The sequence below is a fragment of the Anguilla rostrata genome, chromosome 8 (genome assembly GCF_018555375.3).
Source record: "Anguilla rostrata isolate EN2019 chromosome 8, ASM1855537v3, whole genome shotgun sequence".
Lineage (NCBI taxonomy): Eukaryota > Metazoa > Chordata > Actinopteri > Anguilliformes > Anguillidae > Anguilla > Anguilla rostrata.
The window spans coordinates 50,986,826-51,012,911 of NC_057940.1; the positions used below are offsets into that span (position 1 = coordinate 50,986,826).

Below are 26,086 nucleotides of genomic sequence, written 5' to 3' on the forward strand. Positions count from 1 at the left end.
TAGTGGACACTATGCATGAAAGGGTTAAGGTCACAAAGAGTGCCTTAGCTCTTTGCCTGTACTTAAGCCTGTAAAATACCACCACTAACATGCACTTTTCAAAATGGATTCTTTCACTAATGCACCCATTCTGCTTTCCAGGCATGTCTTTCGACATTGTTCGCCTTTATGAATATTGCTTCATCGTCCGAATGATCAAAGGGCCAAAGGCAGGGAATGTGTTTGGCAGATTTGATTTGGTCCCCTGGCCACCAGTTGAATAGCCCTGGTTCTGTCATGTTTTAGTTGTTTCGGATCTGACCACAGAGGCCGGTATTAGCTTACGTTGGCCCTTAGGTATTTTGTATATTGTGCTTGTGTCAGTTAAGCTCAGCCAGCTTTTGTTGCAACTACAGGTAAGGTTTAATTAATAAACCATTATATTCTACTATGCGTGAGCCCACACTACAAGGGACATTCATAAAATTTAAAGAAATAATGTTTTGTTTTTTTGTTTTTTAATATTTTCACTGCAACTTGTTTTTGTCATCCCATATATATAAAATGAAATGTCCGGTGTTAATTCATATCTAACAGTACATATGAGTCCAAAAACGGACGACTATTATGAACACAAAACGTTCCATTTTTCCCTTCATCAGGTTAAGTACCTTGCTGTGGTTTTCTTCAAATTATACTGCACTGCCCACTTTGTCTCTATGATCTTCACTTTCCAGGTCTGTGCACCACCGTGTGGACTTATTACCGTAGTACAGTCACCATAAAATAAAACTGTTTACCCAATTTTTTTTTTTTTTTTTTTTTTCATTTTAATTTACGTATTTATACCCCGGGGAAAGAAAGACACTGCCGCTACCGTCTGACTGGAATGAATACGGAAAAGGCGGTGAAAAGCGTATGTGAAGAAATCTGCATAAATCAGTTTAAATCATTGTGAAGACTCGAGGGCAAACCAAATCAATATTCTGTACCTAAAGCTGTGTTCATGATTTTTAACTTTGCCAAAAAGTTATTTGCAGCCTTTATTGTTGATAGTAGCCTAATGTAATGCTATAATTACTGTTTATTGCCTTGTAGTTTAAATGTATCATTTCTGATGTAGGCTATGTCCATATTTTCAGGTGTAGCCTAGCCAATATTTTTAATCATTACAAGATATTTTTGAATACATCTCAATACATTTTCATTACTGAAAGCACAAAACGTTTTCTCTCATTTAGCGACCAGAGGTTGCACAGGCACAACGCATGTCCCTTTGACTGTATGACAACGTATATGCGATAATCCTTTTTATATTATTCATACCACCTGTCATTAATTCCACCAGCATTTAGCAGTGTAGTTGCTTAAAAGAATTTTAAAAAATAAAAACATAGGCGGAACAGGTCCAAGGACGATTGCTGCACCACTCTTGTGAACTCTGACGACACACTGATGATAGTCTCAACTAGAACGGGCAGTATAGGCTTCTGTCTCAGCCACAAGGATTCCAGCTGTGTCTGGCAAGTTTCAGTGACAATGCTATGATGGTGTAAGATGTACCTTCTAGTTTGACCTTTAAACAGGGATCGCAGTGGCATTCTTTAAATCACATATTTTGACAAATTAGACACAAGCTGTCCTAGGTGTATGTTTCATTTAATCTATGGGAGAGGCGCACTGCTGGACAATCTAGTTTTGCGTAGTCCAACGTCAAGTCTCACAATCTTAGCCTACTAGCTATAGTTGAGGCCAAAAGTTTACATACACCTAGGCTAAAGATATTCAAACTCAGTTTTTCACAACTCGTCACATTTCCTATTACCATACATTTCTTCTGGCAAGACAATTAGGGCATTTACTTTGTTCACATCAGAGGTTAAAACTATCGATTAGAGACAGATTTCTTTTAGCTTTAATTCACTATATCAGAACTCCAGTGGGTCAAAAGTTTACATATACCAAGTTGACTGTCTCTAAACAATCTGGAAGATTCCAGAAATCGATGTAGTGATTTTTTTGAAGCTTTTGATTGGCTAATTGTCGTAATTAGGAGTCAATTGGGCATTAATTGGCACCTGTGGCTGTATTAAAGGGCCTATCTTTAGAGCCACTGCCTTTTTGCCCTTGATACCATAGGAAAATCCAAGCAACTCAGTCAAGGCCTCAGAAAAAAAAAATTGTGGACCTCCGCAAGTCCAATTCTCCTTAGGAGCAATTTCCAAACAACTGAAGGTACCACGAGCATCTGTACAAACAATTGAATGCAAATATAAAAATCTTGGGACCACACAGACACTGCATCGTTCAGGAAGGAGGCACAAATTAACTCCCAGGGCTGAACAAAAGGTTCAGTTGAACCCCAAGACAACAACAAAGGAACTGGTGAAAGATTTGGAGGCATCAGGTACCAAAGTATCTACATCCACCATTAAGAGAATACTACATCGCCATGGCCTGAAAGGCTGTCGCGCAAAGAAGAAGCCCTTACACCAAGACCGGCGTAAGAAAGCCAGAATGAAGTTTGCAGGTGATCGCCAGGATGAAGACCTAGCCTTTCGGAGGAGTGTTCTCTGGTCAGATGAAACACGAGCTGAACTGTTTGACCATAATAATCAGCGCTATGTATGGAGGGAAAAGGGCGAGGCTTTTAATCCGAAGAACACCATCCCAACTGTGAGGCATGGGGGTGGCAGCATCATATTGTGGGGGTGTTTTGCTGGAAAAGGGAGTAGTGCACTTCAGAAAATACATGGCATCATGAGGCAGGAGGATTATCTAGAAAGACTGAAGCAACGCCTCAAGACATCAACTAGAAAGTTAAAACTTGGATGCAACTGCATGGGTCTTTCAGTTGCAATGAAAAAGCGTGTCTGAGCAAGGAGGCCCACAAACCTGACTGAGTTAGGCTACGTCAGTTATGTCTGGAGGAATAGGCAAAAATCCCCAGCAAAGTATTGTGAGAAGCTTGTGGAAGGCTACCCCAAGCATTTGATTCAAGTTAAGCAATTAAAAGGCAATGCTACCAAATACTAACAAAGTGTATGTAAACTTTTGACCCACGGAAAATATTATATAGTAAATAAAAGCTGAAATAAATGGAAATAAAGTAGATACCCTAATTGACTTAACACAGGAAATGTATAGTAACATGAAATATGTGGAGTAGGTAACCATGGCGTCAACTGTAGTATAGGGACTAATTCATGTGAAAGCATTAGGTATGTCACCAGTTGTTCACCCAAACATGTCACCCCCCCCCCCCCCCCCAAAAAAAAATGAATGCCTATTGTGAATTGCAATGGGCACGGATCACCCAGGTAAGTGTTACGGGTAAGGTAGCAAGTGGCAAGAACTGGAAAGTCTTGGAAAACAAGAAATATGACTTGAAAATGTGGTATGGGAATTTGGAATCAGAACTTCCCCTGATTTTTATAATAATTATAACCACTATTACTATAATTTTTGATGATAATAATAATAATAATAATATCACTGGTTACAGTTGCTGCTGTCGTGGAAATACATAATTTATACCCTTCTATATTTGCTCTAAATTGTTCCCCTCCATGCGTTAATTTTCTCCGGTCCGGTACATGGTTGAGTGTATGATCCATGCAGCGGAATAATGTTGGTACAATGATCTTAGTTCATAGTTTAGCAAACTGCCACTGGGTTGTGTAGATCCTAATTATACAGTGCATCCATTCATGTGTTAAATGGCCACACGCAATCTTACTAAGATAGCACGCGCAAACACGCGCTGTCTCGAACATAACCCCCCCACACACACACACACACACACACACACACACGCAGGGCGGCGCCTGTCTATAAAATGCTGGACGGAACATTTCTCAAACTCTGCCTGTAACTTCTCCTTCAAACCGCTAACACCATTCGTCTGCTCGGTAAGAAACCATTAATACTTCCCGTAGGCTCCGCACTGCAGGTGACGGCTTGCAAGTCTATGTCTGCGCATTAGGATACTTCTCTTAATCCCAAATTGTGCTCCTGTAGGGTTAGATCAGTAATTTCGGAACCTTAAATGTGTCTTGCATTCGCTATTATCCTCTTCTGATTAATTCTGTTTGGATGTCCATGCCTGCCACGCGGAGGGGGAACGTCTTACCAACCTAGGACTGCTGCCACTATTTGAATTTCTGAACTTAATTGGTATATTTTTTAGATTTCCCAAACTAGTGAGAATTGTTCTGTTCGTCAAAACGCTGTTTAATGGTAGCCTACATAAATGAAAATGACTTTTAAAAGTCAGTATATATACTTTTTCACTTCAACATTTTCTGAAATAAAGCTTTAACTGCAAATTGAACAAAACTTAAAACTTGGCGAATCGCTGTCGTGCTTTCTCGATCAGTATCAATTTTTCATTTATAAAAACTTGCTGCATAATTGAGAATTAACTGTGTGCATCCTTTTGTTTCCCACTTCTCCCGTTATTTTACCTTATTCTAACCTCGCGTTGCCTTGCTTTGGCTTTTCTCTCGCCCGTTTTCGTCTGTCACCGCCCTGACTCGCCCTTCCGTTCTCTCAGGCAATCACTATTTACCACTTCTCCTTTAAAACTTTATGTCGACCCAGTAAAATGTTATGCGTTATTAAAATCCTAGAATTAATATTCGATTCCAATTGCATTACACGCTCTCCGTCAAAATTAAATGTGTTCTATTGCCGATTTATCGGTGAATATTCCCCTGCGTAAATTCAGTCTGCTGAGTGTTCAGTATGTTCCTGTCCACTACCCCGTTCGGATGGCAGTTCAAATGGATTGCAAGTATACAGTAGGTTGCACGTGCATACAGAATGTGTCCGGAGTTCTCAGTAGTGCTTGAAATGCGATGTTGCGAGAAGAGGGATGTGTGAAAATGGAAAGATTCTCTTGTGCTAACGCACACACTCACACACACACTCTCTCTCTCTCTCTCTCGATATGCCGTTCCTGTGCATCTTTTCTCCATTTTCAGACAGTTCTTACCCCACCCCAAAAACACTCGCACAGTCAGCCGCTCGAGACTCACGCCCTCCCTTGTGAGCCACTAAAAACTCTCTTGTAATTTACGGTGGCACATGACCACGCCAAACTATTTCTCTTTATCCCCCCGCTTCATTAGTGCCTATTTGTGTCTTAGTATGATGGGAAATCACGTTCACAGAAAGTATATCGATTTGGCATATTTACGCGAACACTGTTTAAATAGTAATGTGGTACGTTTGTAAGAAAAGTCTTTTTCATATAGCTACACCATGACTCATGGTGGACTCATTCCGCAGACCAGCAGAGCTGTGGTCCAAATGCTAAAACTTTCCAACCCTGCCCCCCTTTCCTCTTTCAACTTTAGAACACTTTGGTGCCATGGCTCATATTTCTGCCAGCATTCCCTGGTGTTACAAAACAGACTAGTTTCGGTTATTGCATGAACATTATGTATTGCTGGAAATGCACTTAGCAAATAGCATAAATTAATAGCATAATAAGTAATAAGACAATCGCCATAATGGACTGGTGTACACACTCAGCGTTAAACGTTAAGAACAGATAGTGTCCTTGCTGTTAGCTTTTTGTATTTCCAGTGTGCCCGTGTGTGTGTCTGTCTTCACATGCTACAGCACACCAATGTGCAATACTTCTTTTAATACTATTGTAAGTATGCAGCTGCACTACTAATTCGTATGAAGGTGTTGCATGCAGGGTTTGTCTCACACTCCAAAAGGGTGCGCTAGTATGTTGATATCCAGCACACTTTCTCTGTTACTAAAAAGTGTTAGTAAAGTAAAAAGTAAACTATTTCTAACACCTTTTGTGTCAATGTTGCTACTTCTGTGTTATAAAGTTATGCGTTACCAGGGGAGACTTAAACGCCGACTGTGTTTAAAGTAACACAAAATGTGTTCCCCTTAACTAGACACAAAGGTGTGTTAAAATGACACGTTGTGTATTGTTTTCAGCACATCTGTGTTAGACTTATTATACTGTAAATGAACCCTTAGCCTGTCTCAACCAGTGTAGTAGTTCCTGTCCCTCTTTTTCTCTTACTGTGCGGGCTAGAATCTGTCATCTCTTAGTGTAGCAGTTCCTTTTCTCTCTCCATTCTCTCTCATGGTGTAGTAACACTTTCCCCCTCTGGAAATATATATTTAGCATCATTTAATTCTGTTTTCGGCATTTCCCTTGCTGGCAAAATAACAAAAAACCAATTGCATGACTAACTTAATTCATTTGCATATCTTTGTTTAATTGCACATATCAAACAAGAAGCAGCAAGGGTAATACCATGGTGCAAGAGTACAGCAAGTAATTCACAGTGCTGAGAAGCAACCATTATGTTCTCGATGTACATCACATGTACATGTTATGGAGACAATTGCTTTGCCAATGTGTGACCATGCCAATAAAGCACATATTTGAATGGGAATATAGCTTCTCCAAGTGTAAGGAGCACTGCATAAGGATTATACTCGGGCTGAAAGTGCAGGTTACCCTCTGACCCATTTGCACTGAGTGTGCTTTTGGGATTTTGCTCTTGATGAACAATAACACACTATCTCTCTCTCGCTCTCTCTCTCTCATTCTCTCTCTCTCTCTCTCGTGCTCTCAAATTCAAATTCAAAGTGCTTCATTGGCATGACAAAATTAGCATTTGTATTGCCAAAGCATGGCAAGGAACATGTGAACATGTGAAACAAAGAATTATCGTTCTCTCTCTGTCTGTCTGTCTCTCTCTCTCTCTCTCTCTCTCTCTCTCTGTCTGTCTGTCTGTCTGTCTCTCTCTCTCTCTCTCTCTCCCTCTCTCTCTCTTTCTCTCTCTCGTGCTCTCAAATTCAAATTCAAAGTGCTTCATTGGCATGACAAAATTAGCATGTATATTGCCAAAGCATGGCAAGGAACATGTGAACATGTGAAACAAAGAATTATCGTTCTCTCTCTCTGTCTGTCTGTTTCTCTCTCTCGCTCTCTCTCTAGTGTAGTCCTTCTGTTCTGTAACCATGCCTTCGGAGTTGGAGAGCTGTATGGAGTCCCTCATCAAGGTCTTCCACCGCTACGCCTCCAAGGAAGGCAACAGCAACTCTCTTAGCCGCCGGGAGCTCAAGGAGCTGATGGAGAACGAGCTGAACACGTTCCTCAAGGTAGAGCCTTCCGTTCCGCACCTCCTCTCCCCCCCCCCCCCCCCCCCCACCTCTACCTGTACCTCCAATGATAAAACAAACATATATTGCTCAGTTAGACATTACATTTAGCAGATGCCATATTCAGGGCAACTTTCACCGATCACTTTCTTTTCTTTCTGTCTGTTTTTTTTTTTTTTTACAAGCAATTCATTTCTACGGGTGGATATTCTACTGAAGCAATTCTGAATAAGAACCTTTCAGAAGGGTACAATTGCAATGTGCCAGCTAGGAATCAAACCTGCTGACTTTGAGTTACAAGTCCAGTTCCCTATCCTCTGTGCTACACTATTACAGTCAACCTTAAGGCGTTGCAGTAGGATTGAGGAAGGAGATCCATATCTCCTTCTTGGCTTCATGCAGGCTTTTGCTCTTAATTATTTAACAGGCCCCAGTTGCTGGATTGATCTGACACTAGCTGCTAGTTCTCAATGAGCTTGTGGATGTTAGCAGAACACTGTTCTTTTGTCCCTGCGCAAGAGGTTCTCTTGTGATCTAATCTATGAGTCAGCCGCCTCCGGCATGTAGACCTACTTAGCGAACTGGACCAGGGCAGATGGTGGAGAGGAAAGCTTTCCACACACGAATTCCGCCATCCCTGCATTACAGTTCAGTTACACGGGTGGAAATGAACCTTACCAGCTGAGTCTCAAGTACAGGTTGAGTTAAATCATCAGTTGGTTTATGGAGGACACTGGGGGGAAGCACAAGGTCTAGCTTCTTCAGGGTTTTGGTTCACGGGTTGGCGCATGAGTACTGATGGCTGTCCAACGGCAGAATCCGCCAAGCGTCGCGATCAGCCATAGTTGGGCGATTGCATAGCGGAGAGCGGGTGGTCGCGGGGTGGGAGAAACGGCCGCCCTCGACCACAGTGGAGCCAGACTGTTTTTACACCGCGGCGCAGGCTACATGCAAAGCGGACATTTCACGGCCTTCGGAACAGAGAGCAAAAGCTTTTGTCCTCGCTTCGGTCTTTGTCTGTAGCTTTGATTTTTAAAATAAATGCAAATGCTCCTCGAAAAGCCCGTGCTTGCGTGGTCGTTCTCTCCCTCAGCGGCTATTCTTGAAGCTCTGTTCATTTAAAGTCGCTTTATTGCCTTCGACAAGCATGCGTTTATGTTAGAAGTTCAATTTTTTGAAGTTTTTAATGTTTACTAAGTGAAATGATTCATCTGTGCGGTAGTTTGGTTCCACTCCTTGGCCAAGGACACATTTTTGCATTTAAAAAAAAAAAGAACTCAGGTCAGGATGCATTTGTTTCCTATTTCCTTAAGCGTATACCGGGTTTTTGCCTAAGCCGAGTTTTCGAGTGACCTGTCGGCGTGTTTCTGTGCTCAATTTGCAGCTCGATTTGCAAATGCAACAGCCGTGACCCAGCGTCCCTCCTGCCTCTCTGCGATTAGGGCAGCGGCTGCAGGTCCTTTTTAAAACGTCGGTTTAAATGAGCGTTCGGTGCTATCAATCAGTCAATCAATCAATCAATCAAACTTTATTTGTATAGCACATTTCATACAGCAAGTGTGCGCTTCGCAGAAAATAATTGCAAAGAATAATGAAAATAATTATTTAAGAATTATTTTAATTATAATTGATAATTATGATTAGCGGCCGGCTCGTTCGGTTAAGGCGCCGCACCGCGGTGCGCGGACGAGCCCCACGGTCTCGGATCGAATCTGGGTCGTGCCGGTGCCGGCCGTGACCGGAAGCTTCGCGGGGCGGTGTGTGCGGTTGCCGACTGCGTCGCCCAGGGTACGGGGGGGTTCAGTCACTTGGGGGTTCCGCGTTTCGTCGCTAACCGACCCCCCGCTTGTTGATCCGGCACGCGCGGACTGCACGCTGAAGCTGCATTGCGAAAGGTCTTCCTCCGACTCTGTTCTGTGTGAGCTTGGCCGTAGTCTGCGATGCGGAAGAAAAAAAAGCAGTCTGCTTGTTTCAGAGGAGAACCGCGTACGTCTGCACTCTCTTAAATCGGCTGGGGGCTTGCACACAAACGCGGCTGCGGTTGCAGATCTTTGGACATTCCAAATTAGTATATTGCAGGAACTGGATATGTACAACCCTACACTGGGTGCCATATCATAAATAATTTGAATGAAATATTAATATCAATTAAAATGAAATAAAAAACAGGCACCAGGAGAAAGAGTCAACAGTGCCAGTACGGACTGGCCGTTATCGCACTCTCCATTTACCTACGGTCAGCCTGTGTCTCTGTTGGGCGGCTGCTGGTTCAGAGGACGGCACACCCCGGGCTGCTGGTGCAGCCAGGCCGCAAGGTGCCCGGCTGGCCAGAGGAGGCGCTGTCGAGCCACGAGGCGGAGGGCCAGCGGTCGATTGACGACACTGAGGCAGATTAAGCGTTGGTCTCGGGTCAGAACTGAACTGGCTCAGACCGGATTCAGGTCCGGCCCAAACGGCTCATCACCGGTGCTCTTGATGGGTGTGTCACATGAGAGGCTCCCCGTGTTCTTTTTTTTTGGAGGTGGGGGGGGGGGGGGGGGTTCAGCCTTTTCTGCTCAAATGTCATCTATCCCTGCCCTGGATGCCAAGCTGCATTTCTGGGACTTTTTTTTGCAGCAACTTTAATAAATTGAACCCCAGGAAGTGGCTTTTCTTATGTAAGCCCAATTTAGCTTCACAGAGTAGCTACAATGACTCATAGCAACAACTATGAGGGAAAGACACTTTACCAAAGCACTCTTTCACTTTCTTCTGTCTCATTTCTCTCTCCACTTTCTCGCTTTCTCACCTCTCTGTCTCTTTCTAATCTTTCTTTCTCTCTCTCTCATCTCTTTAAATGATCTCTCCTCTCATTTCTTTAATCTCTTTCTTTCTCTATCTCTCTCGGCCCTCTTCCCCTCTGCTCCACCCCCCTTCTTCTCTTATCATTTTAATCTCTCTCTCTTTCTCATTCCTCCTCTCTCTCAGAGTCAGAAGGACCCTGCTGCGGTGGACAGCATCATGAAGAACCTGGACACCAACGGAGACGGGGAGGTGAACTTTGAGGAGTTTGTCTCCCTGGTGGTGGGGCTCTCCATTGCCTGCGAGCAGTGTTACCAGTTGCACATGAAGAAACAGCAGGCCATGAAGTGAGGGAGGGACAGAGGAGGAGAGGAGGAGAGCTGGAGAAGAGATAACTAACTTTTGTAACGAGTGCACTTTCATTAAACACTCCCGAACCCCTGAAGGCCTTCTTTTGTGCTGTGTCTCCGACTGACTGGGTGTGTGTGTGTGTGTGTGGGTGGGGGGTTTATGTGTGTGTGTGTGTGTGTGCATGTGTGGGTGTGTGTGTGGGTTTATGTATGTGTGTGGGGGGGTTATGTGTGTGTGTGTGTGTGCATGTGTGGGTGTGTGTGTGGGTTTATGTGTGTGTGTGTGTGTGTGTGTGTGTGTGTGGGTGTGTATGCGCATGGATATGTGTGTGTGTGTATGCATGTGGATGTGTATGTGTGAGTGGGTGGGTGTGTGTGTGCATGTGTGTGTGCGTATACACGTGGATGTGTGTGTGTGTGTGTGCGTATACACGTGGATGTGTGTGTGTGTGTGTGTGTGTGTTCATGTGGATGTGTGTGTGTGTGCGTGTGTATGCACGTGGATGTGTGTGTGTTTGTATATGCACATGGATGTGTGTGGGTGTCTTAGTTTTTGTAATGCATTCATTTCATACACATACAAATTTCTTGACTCCAATGGACCACTATTCAACATATTTAGATACATATTTAATATGTACATTTCATACATATATATTTCTATATATTTATACTGTCAATGTGACAGCATGACTAATGGCAGAAAAATAGGTGCTGTGCATCTTCAGTACTTAACTAATGCTATGGCCTAATTCAGAATACAATAAAAACCAGAAACAGGAATATGAAGAAGTGTCATGCTCTTTAAAATGGCAAACTAAGGTTCCATAAACATTTCCATGTGCCTTTCATTCAACAAAGCTCTACGATATTATTCCACGGACAAGAATGAATTGACAATATGGGATTGCACTCATAAAATGGTGAACAGTTTTTGGTTAATTTACATCCTTGCAACATTCAACATTTTTTGGAAAACAGGCCCATGTCATTAGTGTTGTGCAAAACGCATCATTTGTAATTTTCAGGAACAACACAATAGTGTCATTTTTCCATTTAACAAAACAGCATTAGTTTAGTCACATGCCGCAGTTACAAAATATTGGCAGCACATAAAAGGGGTCATTGTATGTTGCAAAACAAAATATGGTACCAAAAAAAGACCTTTTATCATGATACAGTACTGTCCAAACGTCAGACCACCCTTTTTAAATTTAATTTCCAGTCAAATCAGCCATTCATATATTTACTATACATGCTATATATATTTTTTCAGTGTCAGACAATAATGCAGTAAATATATATTTAATAAATTACAGAAAAGCCTCCACCAGATCTCCCAAAGTGAAATAGAAGTAATAAAGGTGAAAGGTGGACAAAATACAGGAAGATTTAATACTGTACGTAGTTGTGGAGGTTTTTGTGTAATTTTGCGTTGAATATGCATTTGCCGCACTGTTTTCTGACACTGAAAAAAAATAAATTGCACTCAATGGCTGCTTTCACCAGAAAGCACATAAAATAAACAGTGGTGTCTGACTTCTGAACAGTATCCCTACAAAAAATACACCTGTGAAAACAAGGATTTGATGCCTGGCTTTTAAAATATATTCCTTACATTTTGCACCTTATATTTTTCAACAAAAGTATGAATTTGAAATCAACTCTGATAAGATTTGGCCTGCATTTATTCTGCACTGGGCTCATATAAACTCTATTAGAGTTGAAGTGACTCTGCGCACCAGCACACATTGTTGGATATTAAAAGCCTTATTGAAGCATGCCGAGTCAAGCTACACTCATGACCTCACCGTCACATATCCTACCGCTCACTCACTTCCTTTTACTCAGATGTTTTCATCAGGTTTGTGAAGCCCGGTCTTGTCCTGAAAAAGCTTTAAATTCCACCTGATAGAGTGGAGCTCAGTTGTGGAGTGGGCGTGGTCTGTGCTCAGATGCCGATAGGACAGCCACAGAACAGCCCCGCCCTCAGTGCTAACCCCCATGGTGACACACTTTAGCACTGTTTCTGTGAGCTGCTAACATACCCTGAGCACAGAGAGAAAAATTAATTTAAACATTTTAGTATATAAGTTTAAATATAAGTCATATGTTGTCAGTACAATTATTTTGTCACCTTATTCCTTCTGTTTACATTATATTGTACAATGGTGCTCAAATACTATTAATTTATTTGTTATAATTTTGAACCATCATTGTGATGCAAGGCTACTGTTTTAAAAGTACATTCAAGCATGCCACAGGAACGATTACAACAAGAACAGCCGGGAGTAAAAGCACACACACGCACACTCACGCACACAAACGCACATATACAGACATCTACACAGACACACACATACATAGACTGCATGCCTGTACACACACGCATAAACACAAGCCTGTACACACCCTCTCTTTCACACACACACACACACATACCTCAATGTATATATCCAGAATTTCTTACGGCTTCATTTTGAATTAATGTCATGATCCAGTACATTTATAGTTACTGCAGGTTACGCAGCTCTCAAAATGGAAAAATTGTCACAGTCAAATAGTTATTTTTCCTCCCATTCCCACAAGGGTTCGGGTTGCAGTCATTTTGTGGCCTACTACTGTTGTTGGTTTCCAGGCAAACAGGAGGGTTGCTAGGCTACAGCGGGGCGGGTTTGGGCGGGGGGAGACTTTGTGTAAACAATCTCTGAACGTGTGTGACACACCCATATATTAAAAAAAAGAAAAACTTTGAATTTCCAACAGTGATCGCTCTTTGACTTAATTCCTGCTTAACCCTTTGTCTCGAGTTAAGTAAATCATTGTTGGGTGACTAAGTACTAGGAAAAGCAGAACTGGGAGTCTAGTCAGAGTCAAGCCACTCTCTGGTTTTGATAAGTTCTCCAAAGGAAATAAGTATAGCCACCTTATAGGATTTTGAATGTTGCACAGAACTCAGTAAAACATTTTGTGTTGTATTTGAACTCTAATAGAGTTTATGAGCCAAAGAGAGATCAAACGCACTCTGTGATTTAACACTGAACATTCTATTGTGTTCTATGACGTAGAGAAGCAGAAACAGGGACAGAATTCACCTTAATTAATGAGTTATTTACTTAGGTAATGAATTAATTAATTCATGGTTAAGTCAAAGAAAAATTGCTGCAAAAACAGGTGTTCCTCATTGAAATTTTTCGTATTGGTCGTGAAATAAAGAAACGATCTCTGCCTGTTCTGTGCGTGGCTCGCCTGCGGGGATTGTTCGGCGATGACAGGCCTGCTGAGTCAGAGGCGTTGAGGAAGCAGGTTTCCTAGCGCCGCGAGCCCCTGCTGTTTCCTGTTCAAAGCCTCGAGCGGCGAATCTCAGCTCACCGATGCTGCCATTTAACTGGGCTGAACTACACCGCCCTGAACACGCGTTTTACGATCGGGCTGCTTGTGAAAAAGGAACGCAAGTCAGGCTTCGTGAATCCCCACGAAAGAGTGTATTTTTAAAGAGTTAGGTGGTGTGAAACTCCACTGCTCTGGTCAAATTCTCAGAGACAGCTGGCTCTCCATATCCAACCACCCATCTGGCGACCCAACCGGTCTTCTGGTTGGCTTTACCTTCCATTCCCCGCTCACTATGTTTCCCCCAAGTCATCACTGCAAATGACAACTGCGCAAAAAAAAAAAAAAAAAAGAAACCATAAAAGAAGATGCCATGAACAGAACTACAGAGACTGCACTGCAGGATGCAAACCGCTGGTTAGCCAAAAAAAAAAAACAGGATGGCCAAGTTACAGTTTGCAAGGAAGTATCTGAAAAAGCCTGAAGAGTTCTGGCTGAAGGTCTTGTGGACAGACGAGACCCAGGTTCACTTGTGTCAGAGTGACGGCAAGAGAAAAATTGGGGAGGCCAAAAGGAACTTCTCAAGATCCAAAGCTCTCCCCCTCATCTGTGAAATATGGTTGTGGGGGTGTTATGGTTTGGGCATGAATGGCTTCCACAGATACTGGCTCACTTGTCTTCACTGATGGTGTGAGTTCTGATTACATTACTTCACAGGCATTTAGCAGACTGTCTTATCCAGAGTGATTTACACAACTTTTAACATTTTTGATAGCAGCAGTTTGATAGCAGCACCAGAATTAATTATGAAGTGTACAGAAGCATCTTATCTGCTCAAGTTCATTGGACGGTGCATCCTACCACAGCAAAACAATGATCCCAAACATACTGCTAAAGCAACAAAGGAGTTTTTCAAAGCCAAAAACTGTACAATTTGTGACAGGTTAAGTCATTCACCTAATCCAACTGAACATGCATTTCATATGCTGAAGGAGAAACTTAAGGCAACAAGCCCTGAAACAAGCAGAAGCTGAAGATGGCTGCAGCACAGGCCAGGCAGAGCTTCACTAGACAAGATTTTCAGCACTTGGTGATGTCTGTAGGTCACAAACTTCAAGCAGTCATTGCCTGCGACAAAGTACTAAACATGACTACTTTCATTTACACAACATTAATATGTCCCAAACATTATTGTGTTCTGAAATAGGAGACCTCCGTATTTAAAAAATAATTCTGTAATTTCTACACAGTGAACTCTTTCATTCCAAATCACCAAATTGTAGAGAGCAGAGCCTAATCAAGAAAAAATATACATATGTCTTTGTCCCAAACATTATGGAGCTCACATATACATATACACTGTAGTGAGCATCACAACATTGACCAAACACAAGATGCAGGGGCACACTGAACTCTTAGATGTTTTTTTTTTTTCAACACAAAAAAAAAGCACATCAGAAGATCCCACTCGCACATTTGTTTTTTTAAGAATTTGCCGATCCAGGGTAGATACCTTGACTGTTTTTGGCTGACTCCCGTTCACACCTGGGGCAGTGTTTGCATGTGTTTTTCTGCTTTTTTTTTTTGTTTTTGTTTTTTTTAAATCAGGGAGTGCCTGATTTAAATTAATCAAAGTCTCCCCTCTGTGGCCAGCAACGTGTTTTTGTTTTAAGCAAAGAAGCCCTTGATCAACTTTAGTGGTGTAACCTTTCATCGAGTTCCTGAGGGTTTGCTTTCCCAATGATTTCACACAACTGAGATATTACAAATTCCTCTGTCCAATTATTACATTATTTTTTTGAAGTATTCATGGAAATGTTTGTGGCAACCTGAAAAGCGTGTATGTGAAATAGTGCCCAGATTAATATTGCAACCAGGGCTGTACATAGATCTTTTGATAGGCAGGTGCTCAAAGTGAGAAATTGTACACCAACCTAGAAAAACAGTTTTACGACATCCAGTTAATGTACAGAATTTACTTATTTATTTTTTTAACAAAATGAATGCAAGCAATTTTAATCAAACCAAAGGGTTACATCAGGTAAAAGGTCACCTGGAGCACCATCACCCCCCTCCCCCCCACCCCCCCATCCACCCCATCCACTGCACACAAATTGCAGCAAGTGTGCTCCACCTGGTGTACAAATAGAATGTGCTCATTATACACTGCTGTCTTTAACCAGGTCCAAATATGATGATTTGAAGGCGACTGTATTGCTGCCGTTAGCCCTTATATCAATGATGGACCAGTACTGTGCAATAACATGACCAGAGGGACGCTTGTGTCGAATTCATTTGTGATTTCATTAAACTTTTTAACAATATTACGATTCCCGTATGTCCACTGAAGAAATAAAATTACACCTCCAGCTTCTGCCACTAGAGGTCAGGAGAGTAACATCATGGTCAATCTCCCTCATGCGATCAAACACTGCCTGGCGCTGACTGATGTGGCCTCAAAACTCAAATAAACGTCATCTACAGGAGTGACACTGAATTTGACAAAGTGCAATTTGGGGCTCACGGATGCCACATGTAATCTCTGTCTCTCAGTGTATTGATGCAGTCGGTAGTTTAAAATAAATGATCTATATCATAATCATAAAGTGCTCAGTGTTAAATTAACTCTAACATAGTATACATTTTTTTTTAATCTGAAGGAGTGTGTAGATATATACCTAAAAGTACTGAGTATAAATCTAAAATATGCTTATCTTAAAAAATACATTTGTTAGACCGCACTTGGAGCATTGTGTGCAGTTCTGGGGACCATACTACAAGAAAGATATGGAGGCTCTGGAGAAGGTTCAAAGAAGGGTGATCAAATTGATCTCTGGTATGAAAGATACAAATTATGAGGGAAGACTTCCTTAATTTCTTCAAGCTTAGTGAAAGGAGATTTAGGGGTGATTTGTTTGAGGCTTTATATTCATAAAGTGGATTAACAAAATAAACTGTAAGATATTCTTCAGGTTGAGTTCTGTTAGTAGAACAGGTGGACTCATAAATTGATTCAAAAATACATTAGGAAGCATTTTTTCCTGCAGAGACTAGTCACTGTGTGGAATAGCTTGCCAGGTCATTTAGTAGAGGTTTTCCAGATCAGTCAAGATCAGGCATGATGCAGTGTTAGATACTAACTAGTCTGCAGGTAATCAGAGCACCAGGTACAATTTAGTGAGGAAAATGGCAAGCATTGCTGGGCTGAATGGCATGTTCTTGTCATTGTGTTTTGTTATGTTATGTTATATTGTGTTGTGTTATGTTATGTTATCTTATGTTATCTTATGTTATGATTAACAAGCATCAATTAAGCTCAAAGCACAAATGGGTCAGGGTGAACATTTCCATAGGTTTACTAACCCAACCTGAGCTAAATCCAAAGCTCCATTTGTTCATTATCTTCTTAATCGTTAAATAGTTGAATGATAATATGCTCTGGATGACAGGCGGCAGAAGGTGCGTCACGATCGCTGCGGAGCGAAGCTGCTGAAATGGAGGGCGGGTTTGGGATTCTCCTGGCTGTGCGCACACGCTCGGGAGACGCGCGCGCACAATGCTACAGTGGTGGGCGTGGTCCTACTACAAAGAAGTAAGAAAGTATAACTTTTCGAAAAAAACATAATACCGCCGGAGCTATGTGCTTGTGCTGGATATGATTCCAGATTTTAACAGTCTAACAATTTAACCTTCTAATTATCCTACAGTTCAGCTAAATTGGCGCAATCCGCGTACCATTGCAGACTGGGGTTTGGAATAAAGGACGACCTGTAACATCGAAGTTCCTCCGAGTTGCCACCCTAAAATTAGTTTTTTGTTGTTCAACACCATGTCACAGATGCATCAAGAGTTAAGAGATCATGCAATTGGCATGCTGACTGCAGGAATGTCCTGTAGAGCTGTTGCCAGAGTAATGGGTGTTCATTTCTCCACCATAAGCCACCTCCAACGTTGTTTCAGAGATTTTGGAAGTTCATCCAACAGGCCTCACAACCGCAGACCACGTGTAACCATGCCAGCCCAGGACCGCCACATCCGACTTCTTCACCTGCGGGATCGTCTGAGGCCAGCCACACGGACAGCTGATGAAACCGTTGGTTTACACAACCGTAGAATTTCTGCACAAACTGTCAGAAATCGCCTCCGGGAAGCTCATCTGCGTGCTCGACATCCTCTCCGGGGTCTTGATTTGTCTGCAGTTCGGCATCACAATCAACGTGAGTGGGCAAGAGCTCACCTTCGATGGCCACTTCCATGTTCTCCCAGTTCTTCCATGGCCTGCATACTCACCAGACATGTCACCTATTGAGCATGTTTTGGATGCTCTGGACCGGCGCATACGACAGCGTGTTCCAGGTCCCACCAATATCCAATAACTTCGTACAGCTATTGAAGAGGAGAGGGACAATATTCCACAGGCTACAATCAACAATTTGATCAATTCAATGCAAAGGAGATGTGTTGCGTTGCATGAGGCAAATGTTGGTCACACAGATACTGATGGGTATTCTGTTCATTTCATGGTGTCTTCTTTTATGGGGAATCTGTGACTAACAATTGCATATCTGTATCCCCAATCACATGAAATTAATAGATAAGTTCTTAATGAATCTATTTCAGTAGACTGATTTACGTTTATTACCTCAATATTCTCAATAAAATCTTCAAAATTGATAAGTGTTGCATTTGTTTTTGTTCAGTATAGTACCGAGGAAGTGTCTCTGTCTCTCATTAGCTGAGAGCAGCTCCTCAGAGAAAGAGCAGTACCTTTGTTTTACCACTAGAGGCACTGATGAGAAGACGACTTGCGGTCCTTGAGGGGGATTCCTTCATGTTTGACTGTCTCGCACTCCTTGATCTTATGATTATAACATTGTGGAATCTTTTCCGAATGCGTAATGGCACTAACACGTAGTTTTAATGCGAACAATATGCAGTCTTGCAGCTCGATCTCCTTTCCCTGCTGAAACACGGTCCTGCTGCAATAACGGAACACCAGCCTTCACCTGTCTTTATCATCCATTTTATTGCTGTTTTCAGGGCAAAATGAAAACGAAAAGGGCAGTTTTAGTATAATTTTAAAGCATAAAATAGCGGATAAGATGATAAGAAAATAGTGTGGACAGGACAAGTGACAAATAAAAAAGTAATAATATATTTGCATGTAAATATAAAACTGTATTTGGACCAAAACAAAAAAAAGAAACATGGAGTGTGTGGTTTCCATGGTGACACAAACAATCTCTGGCTTTTCCCCAGGTGTTCATTGCATTCACTAAACAATGTCGTTGCCAGACGTGAGTCATTTGACTGGGCAGAGTTAGTCAGTCAGTGCTTCCTTCCCTCTTTCTGTATCAGGCAGCTCTTCTATAATGCTCCTTTCGCTCTCTCGTTCTCTTGCTCTCTGTCACTCACTCTCTCCATCCCCCCTCTCTCTCTTTCTTTCTCTGTGTATCTCTGTCCCTTTGTCTCTTCATCTTTTGCTCTCTCTTCCATTTCAGAGGGAAACTTATGCCCCAGACATTCCAGGCTGACACCTGTAACAATGATGGCAGGTATTGCAATGTGGGTCCCTTACAGATTCACCTGAAGAAGTCAGTGAAAGCTGAGTGTGCTGTTCCCTCTCCCTGGGGAGGGGAGCGGTAGAGAGGAAGAGGGATGGATCGCATGGTGACGGGGTTAAATAAAGCACAGCACGACTGCCTATGATGACCCGCAATACTCCTCAGTACCAACATGTGGCACCAGTGAGCGCGAATCGGTTTGTGGTGGTAACAGGGTATGAGGTATGGAAGAGTGCATTCACATATTTGGAAAGAAAGATTAATACAAGAAGCCTAGAGACCTAAAGGAGGGAAAGAAGGTTAGGGCCATGCAGGCAGAGATAAAGTGAGAGAGAGGGATGAAGAGAAGGGATAAGGGAGAAAGAGAGGGAGATGGAGAGAGAGAGAGAGAGAGATCGAGGGGAAAGTCCCTCGAGGGAAACAGAATGATCCTGTTTTTTTTCCACTGTTAGAAAGAAGATACAAACAGAGTCTCCACTGGCAGACGCACACACACACACGCACACACACACACACACACACAATGATGACTCAACACACACTGATTTCCCTGACCGCAGGGAATCCAGCATGCAAACAGCGCGGAGTGGAAACACAGGCAATAACACACATGTGGCACTCTCAGGTTCTCCGGGTGCGTTGTCCACACATAATGTCTGTGAGGCTTAATAAACGATCGTCCGAACAGGTGCCTAAAAGTCAATTTGATTAGTCCTGCTGATGAATCCCATTGCCAAATTTCCTATGCAATTTACCTCTGTGAAATTGTGCTTTAAAACTCAAGGTGCCATGGTGCATGTTGTGAGACTGTGCTTTAAGGTCTGGACTGAAGTAAAGGTAACTGTTTTTCATACCGTCATCTAATTGGCTCACATCGAAATGAACAGAATCAAGGCGAATATATACATATATACTCAAACATGGCTCGTGCAGTAGCATTGTTTTTCCCAAGTGATCAGCTAGTTGATGAGACGCGTTCTCTCCAGGCACAAAACGCAACAAATGGTAAAAACAACTTGTGGAAAGAGATTCATGGTTATTTATGGAAGTACACGCAATGTACCTGCAGGTCTTTTGCCGACGGCAGCATTTTGTTAAAACTCGGGGGGGGGGGGGGGGATGTCTGCTCCAGATCAAACTACAGTGCTGTAAGTTTGTACAGCAGGTCATGTGACACAAAAGAGCTAAAAAAGAGTGCATGTTACAGAACTGAGTCATGCTGACATAACAGACAATGGAAGCGGTATGCTTTTCCATGTGACCTGGTGCGCCCACTCTGAAATTCCAGTGAGTGCCCATGTCCCTGACTGCTGCTTTTGCAGATTGGGAAACAGGCACTGGAACAATACTATCAACAAAACAATTAACACCCTCTGAACAATTCAAACGTTTTTCAAAAAATAAAGCATTTAAAACCTGAATTGTGCGGTCCATCCGCGGTTGTGGCCCCAAATGATGGAATGGACTGTTTATACCAGTAGCACGCTGTGTGTACACACCCTACACATACTCAGCTCATTCTGCTGTGATGGACATGGCTTCATTGCACTTCATCTGGTCTGGCAAATTATTCAATATCAACAGCGTACAAATGGTTTCTTCTAACATTAATTCATGGTCAAAGAAAATAGGTGCAGTCAGTATTAGATTTCATGTCATTTGTCAGGTTGGCACAGAGCTAAAACCAAGCAAAAAGGTGAGAAAAAAGTATTACATGTGAAATGCATATATTCCAACATGTATAAAATTAATATATTCCAACATGTATGAAATACATATATTCCAACATTTAAGAAATACATATATTCCAACATGTATAAAAAATATATGTATTCCAACATGTATGAAATGTCTACTCTCCATCATGTATGAAATTCATATATTCCAGCATGTAGGAAATGCATATATTCCAACATGTATAAAAAATATATTCCAGCACATATGAAATTCATATATTCCAACAAGTATGAAATAAATATATTACAGCACATATGAACTATGTATATTCCAACACATTTAAATTCCATATATTCTAACATATATTCCAATGCCTGTATATGGGCAGAATAGAAGGGTCAGGCTTGTGGGAGGTTAATTATGTGTCTGAAGAAGAGGCTAAATATCATGCCATGAGTGAGCAGGAAGTGGCCACACAGGAAGTGAACTGGGGCGTTTAATAGAGCGCATCCAAACACGCGGCGCGGGGGCCCAAACTTAGCCATGACTCACATGCGTCACGACACAGGAGCAGAGGGCGGAAACCCTCATCGCCAGAATTTTGGCAGTCCGAAAAAGAACGGTTTCTGCGCTGTTTAATCAAATGTAAGACACTGTGTCCTCCAGATCATCGCTAAATGTAAAATGGTTCTTAAATGTAAAATAAAGTGCTGATAAACAGGCATTTTTTAAAAAAATGTAAAGTATTTTTTCATAAGATATGTTGCCAAAAATGTTGAAGCGCACTTTAGGGTTAATGAACAGTGTATATAATAAGTCTTTTTAACAGTAATTTAAAAACATTTATATCGTACTCGTTTAACATTTACCTGCAGTTGTGCAAATACCAACCTTGGAGACATTTAACCACAATTTTACATTTACTGCCTGTAGAAGGGCGGAGTCTTACCCTGAGCTGCTGTTTTATCTTGTTGGATTTCAGGAAACAATCAATGTCAACACTAATGCTCAAATTATGCATTTTTCATTAACTGGTTAGCTGGGCTTACTAACTAAATGGTAGTAGCTGCAATAGTGACGGAGGCACATTGTCTTTCTGTACTGGTCTCTGTTGTGTGAAAGTTTCATCATTTTTGTGTCAAAGAACCACATACAGATTTGATGTATTGCCTTTCATGAGGGTGACTGTTCCCAACATGGTTTCAGTAATTATGAATGATATGCATACGCCTCGAAAGGAATGAATTGTGCGAGGACAGTTTCTTCTCTTCTAGACTGTGTTGATTCAGAAGTATTTCTGTTTTTTTTTTTTTTAATGAATTAAAAAACAGAGATTCCATTCTGTATGAAAATCACAAGATGATGTGTGTCTGGTCAGTGGGACCATTGTACACAGAGAGTATAAGATCCTGTGTGTGTGTGTGTGTGTACACAATGGTGCATGCGCCGAAAAATGTCCAGTGTTTATTCAACTCTAACAGATTACATACTGTATGAATCCAAATGTTGTAAAAGTTTACTTAACATTGAACATTGAACTGCAAGTGCCTAAATAAAAAAGACCAACAAAGCTATGTAAACATTTAAAAAATAGGTATATAGGCTTTTTGACAGATGGTAAAGCTCTTCCCAGAAATGTATCTCTTAATCTAGCCTGTGACTTAACACTGACTGAAGAACCTGGACATTCTCTAGTCTGTTTTTTAGAAGAAATGTGGTAATAGATTAAGTAATTACACATGACTTGGAAGGCTGGGGAAACACATGAAGGTCTCAGCTGCTCCTGGTGAAATTTATCTGTTGCCTTAGTAACACATTAAGTAAATTTAGGATTTTGTAATGCATTTTTTTGTCAATTACTGGATTTGTAAAAAAACATGTGAGAGGAGTCAAAATAACTAAATACAAATCCCATAATCATGGCTAGCCAATAAGAGCAGATTATTTATACAACCATGCCAATTTTGATTATTCATATAACTAGCATAAAGATTATAATAAATATTGCATGTGGTTCGTAGGTAAGCATGTGTACAAACAGAAATGAATTAAAACCAGCCCTTTGAAAGCAGAACCAAATACAACTGCTTGAACTTCTAGCATAAGTGCTGATTACAAAATACTGTGTTAAATTGAAACCAATTTGATTTCAGTAATATATGTACATATATTATATATCCACAATTTATATTTTTTAGTTTAATATAACCAAGCTGGGACCTACTACAGGAAATTATGCATACACATACATTGAATTCTGATATTGCCCACCAGGCTATTTCAAAACTGAAAGAATATATGATCTGGATATGGTCCAGATATGATCTATAAGCTAGTAGAGAAGGGTGGTTTCAGTAGCATCCTCCTCAGGGAGAGAAAAGAGAGAGAGAGGGATGGAGAGGAAAGGAAGAGGGAGGGAGGGATCGAGGGAGTGGTGACAGCAATATAAAACACATGTCCAACTCTTTACTCCTTCACTCTCCTACTTTTTCACTCTCGTTCATCCTCTGCAACTCTTTCCACATCCGGGTAAGTAAAAATACTTACATCTCAATATTATCCCGTGGCTCACGTCCGTACTTCTGATTACTTGCCTTTTTCTCACAGTCTAAGTTGTCTGACAGCTGTGACTGGCTGGTTCTTCTCATCATTATTTCCTTCTCACTTGGACTTCATAACGTTATTATTATTCTCTTACTAATAAGTGCCTTAATTTTATGACTGCTGCTTTGTGCAAACTGTTTTTGTTGATTTTAGTTATGTTGCATAAAGTTGTCAGAACTGTGATATTGAGCTGTGTCCCTGAGGTGTGCATTGTGGCTTGTGCGTTAGCGAACGTTCCAGCTGCGATCTCCCGCTCGCCTCCGCTCTCATTTCCCCCCCAAAGTTCTCAGCCTTCGCTGAAACAGCGTGCTGATGCCATGGATGCAACTGTATCCATGTGTGAGCCGCACCCTACGGACATACAGGCGTACTGAGCCAAACAGAGAGAGAGAGAGAGAGAGAGGGGGGAGGAAGGAAGGAGGGAGGGAGGGAGAGAGAGTGAGATGGAGAGAGTGAGAGAGAGGGAGGGAAGGAGGAGAGAGGGAGGGAGGGAGGGAGGGAGGGAGAGAGCCAAATGCAGAGAGAGAGAGAGATTGGGGAGAGATTCAGGAGAAGCAGGGTGGTCACTGTGACAACAGGTAACTATGGGATAGGGCAGATAGATAACAGAGAGAGAGGGAAAGAGAGAGAGTGAGAGGGAGAGCGGGAAAGACAGAAAGGGCGAGTAAAAAAAAAAGCCAGTATATAGCCCAGTCAAATAAATCAAGTTTGAAAAAATTGTTTAGTGAATGTGATGAATATTGAAAAAAGTACCAGTAAGTGTGTATCCCCAGGGAGACTATGAAAAAGACAGAGAGATTTAAAATATTAAAATTCAGCACATTACCTATGTGTAACGGAAGGGACAAGATAAAGAGTGAAAGTAGAATGTGAAAAAAGAGGAGAGGTTGGAAATGAGAGAGAGGCAGAAAGTGATGTGGGCGTGGCCCACCTACTCTTTGTGTTTGGCTGTTTGCAGTGGTTGTTTGTCCACAGAGAGAACCGTGCTTTGCCACAGTGCCACTTGAGCCTTTTAACCCCGCCCCTCTCTCGTTCTTTCTCTCTACTCCCTCCCCTCATCCACTTCCCTTCTCCCTCCATTCATCTCAATGTCTATTTTTTTTTTTTTGCTTAACCCCTTCTTCCCCAGCATTTAAAATGGCAGTTTTCATTAGAGTGTACTACTCTTAACTAAAGTCTTACAACTTTGAGGCAATGCACAGCAAAGAGCTTATGGCATTATCTGAAGGGCACATGTGTACCATCAAGACTATGTATCAAATGCGCACATTAGAGCAATCGAGAAAGAAGGCGCTCTCTTCAAATCTGCCCATTAACTGCTACCTGGATTAGCAATCTCCGGTCTGAGCAGATGACAAAGCATCTCATTAGCAACACCTAGTGGAGTGCCCTGGTAGGTGCAGCTGAGAAGCTCATAATTATGTCCTTTCTTTTGTTTTGCAGTCACCATGTCTGACATCCAGCAAGCCATGGTGATGCTCATTACAGCCTTCCACAAGTACTCTGGGAAGGAGGGGGACCCGCTGACCCTCACCAAGAATGAGCTGAAGAACCTGCTCCAGGCCGAGCTGGGAGAAATTTTGGGGGTGAGAGGCCTTGCAGTCTCATTAGTGCCAAAATACTGATACTGATTACAATACTGATACCAGTACTGGCATGCATTACAATAACAATATCAATGCTGACATTGATTTCACTTCTAACACTGAATGACTTCAATACAGATACCTATACTAACCCACATTATAATGTAGACACCAATTCTTACACTGATTACAATGCTGCTATAACTATCCTGGTATTTTTTGGACAGTTCAGCATTTTTTAATATTACTGGGCATATGGAGGTGTATGAGACCTATTAGGTCATAGTGGGAGGTGCATATTAAGAGTTATAGCCAATCACATGTAGGGGAGGATCATGTAGCCATTAAAATAACAAAATCTAAAAGCCTTTTCACAGTAATGATAAATTGCCTTTGTCTCCAACTCTTCATCTTCTTCTGTGTTTGTCTACCCTTCTCACAACCTAAGCAGACAGCCAAAGACCAGTCAGCTGTGGACAAGATTTTCAAAGAGCTGGACAGAGATGGAGACAACACTGTCGACTTCAAGGAGTACATCCATTTGGTGTGTTCTCTCACTATGCTCTGCAATGAGTTCTTCATCAAGAAGAAGTGAAGCATCCTCTTGTGACTGTCCCCAGTCCTGTCCCCGTATTTGTACACATTTTCACATAGTTTCACTGAGATTCATCAATACAAATAGATGTACTGACCTTAAGACAAGCTCATCCTTGATAATGCATGTATAAATAAATGCGATGATTTGTTATGATGAAAATAAAGAGATACAATAAACCATTTGTTGTATTTTAACAATGTTTATGTCTACACGCCATGTTTGACCATCTGATTGTGTGTTGCAGTGCACATTTTTGAGTCAGTACAGGAAAGAAAGTGCATTTACGTGTCTCTTGTTCATCTGCTCCTGTGTGAGATGGCTGCTTCCTTCTAAGTGTATCTACAGCCTCCCTGCTAGTCCACGCCCCTGCCCCCTCTTATTTGGTTTACCAGGTAAATTATGTCAGCCAGGGGAGGATTAATTGAAAAATGTTTAATTTTCCGAACCCAGCAGTTTTAACTGTAGACACCC

The 26,086-nt window shown here is 41.7% G+C and overlaps 2 protein-coding genes and 1 long non-coding RNA gene across 4 annotated transcripts; 2 read left to right on the plus strand and 1 right to left on the minus strand.

Annotated features, from left to right (window-relative positions):
• Positions 1 to 3,765: 3,765 nt before the first annotated feature.
• Positions 3,766 to 10,351, plus strand: LOC135261907 (protein S100-A1-like). Its single transcript, XM_064348591.1, has 3 exons — positions 3,766 to 3,890; positions 6,962 to 7,125; positions 10,093 to 10,351. Exons 2-3 carry the CDS (start codon positions 6,985 to 6,987, stop codon positions 10,255 to 10,257), a joined length of 306 nt encoding a protein of 101 aa, XP_064204661.1. The 5' UTR covers positions 3,766 to 3,890; positions 6,962 to 6,984; the 3' UTR covers positions 10,258 to 10,351.
• A 688-nt stretch (positions 10,352 to 11,039) lies between these two features.
• Positions 11,040 to 12,877, minus strand: LOC135260388 (uncharacterized). Its single transcript, XR_010331565.1, has 2 exons — positions 12,699 to 12,877; positions 11,040 to 12,305 (listed from the first exon to the last, which is right to left on the minus strand). It is a non-coding gene; the product is annotated as an uncharacterized LOC135260388 (long non-coding RNA).
• A 10,348-nt stretch (positions 12,878 to 23,225) lies between these two features.
• Positions 23,226 to 25,794, plus strand: LOC135261908 (ictacalcin-like). Of its 2 annotated transcripts, none has more exons than XM_064348592.1 (3): positions 23,226 to 23,356; positions 24,875 to 25,017; positions 25,466 to 25,794. In XM_064348592.1, exons 2-3 carry the CDS (start codon positions 24,880 to 24,882, stop codon positions 25,610 to 25,612), a joined length of 285 nt encoding a protein of 94 aa, XP_064204662.1. In that variant the 5' UTR covers positions 23,226 to 23,356; positions 24,875 to 24,879; the 3' UTR covers positions 25,613 to 25,794. The 2 variants fall into 2 exon arrangements, with proteins under 2 accessions (XP_064204662.1, XP_064204663.1); XM_064348593.1 differs by having other exon boundaries at positions 25,469 to 25,794.
• Positions 25,795 to 26,086: the final 292 nt, after the last annotated feature.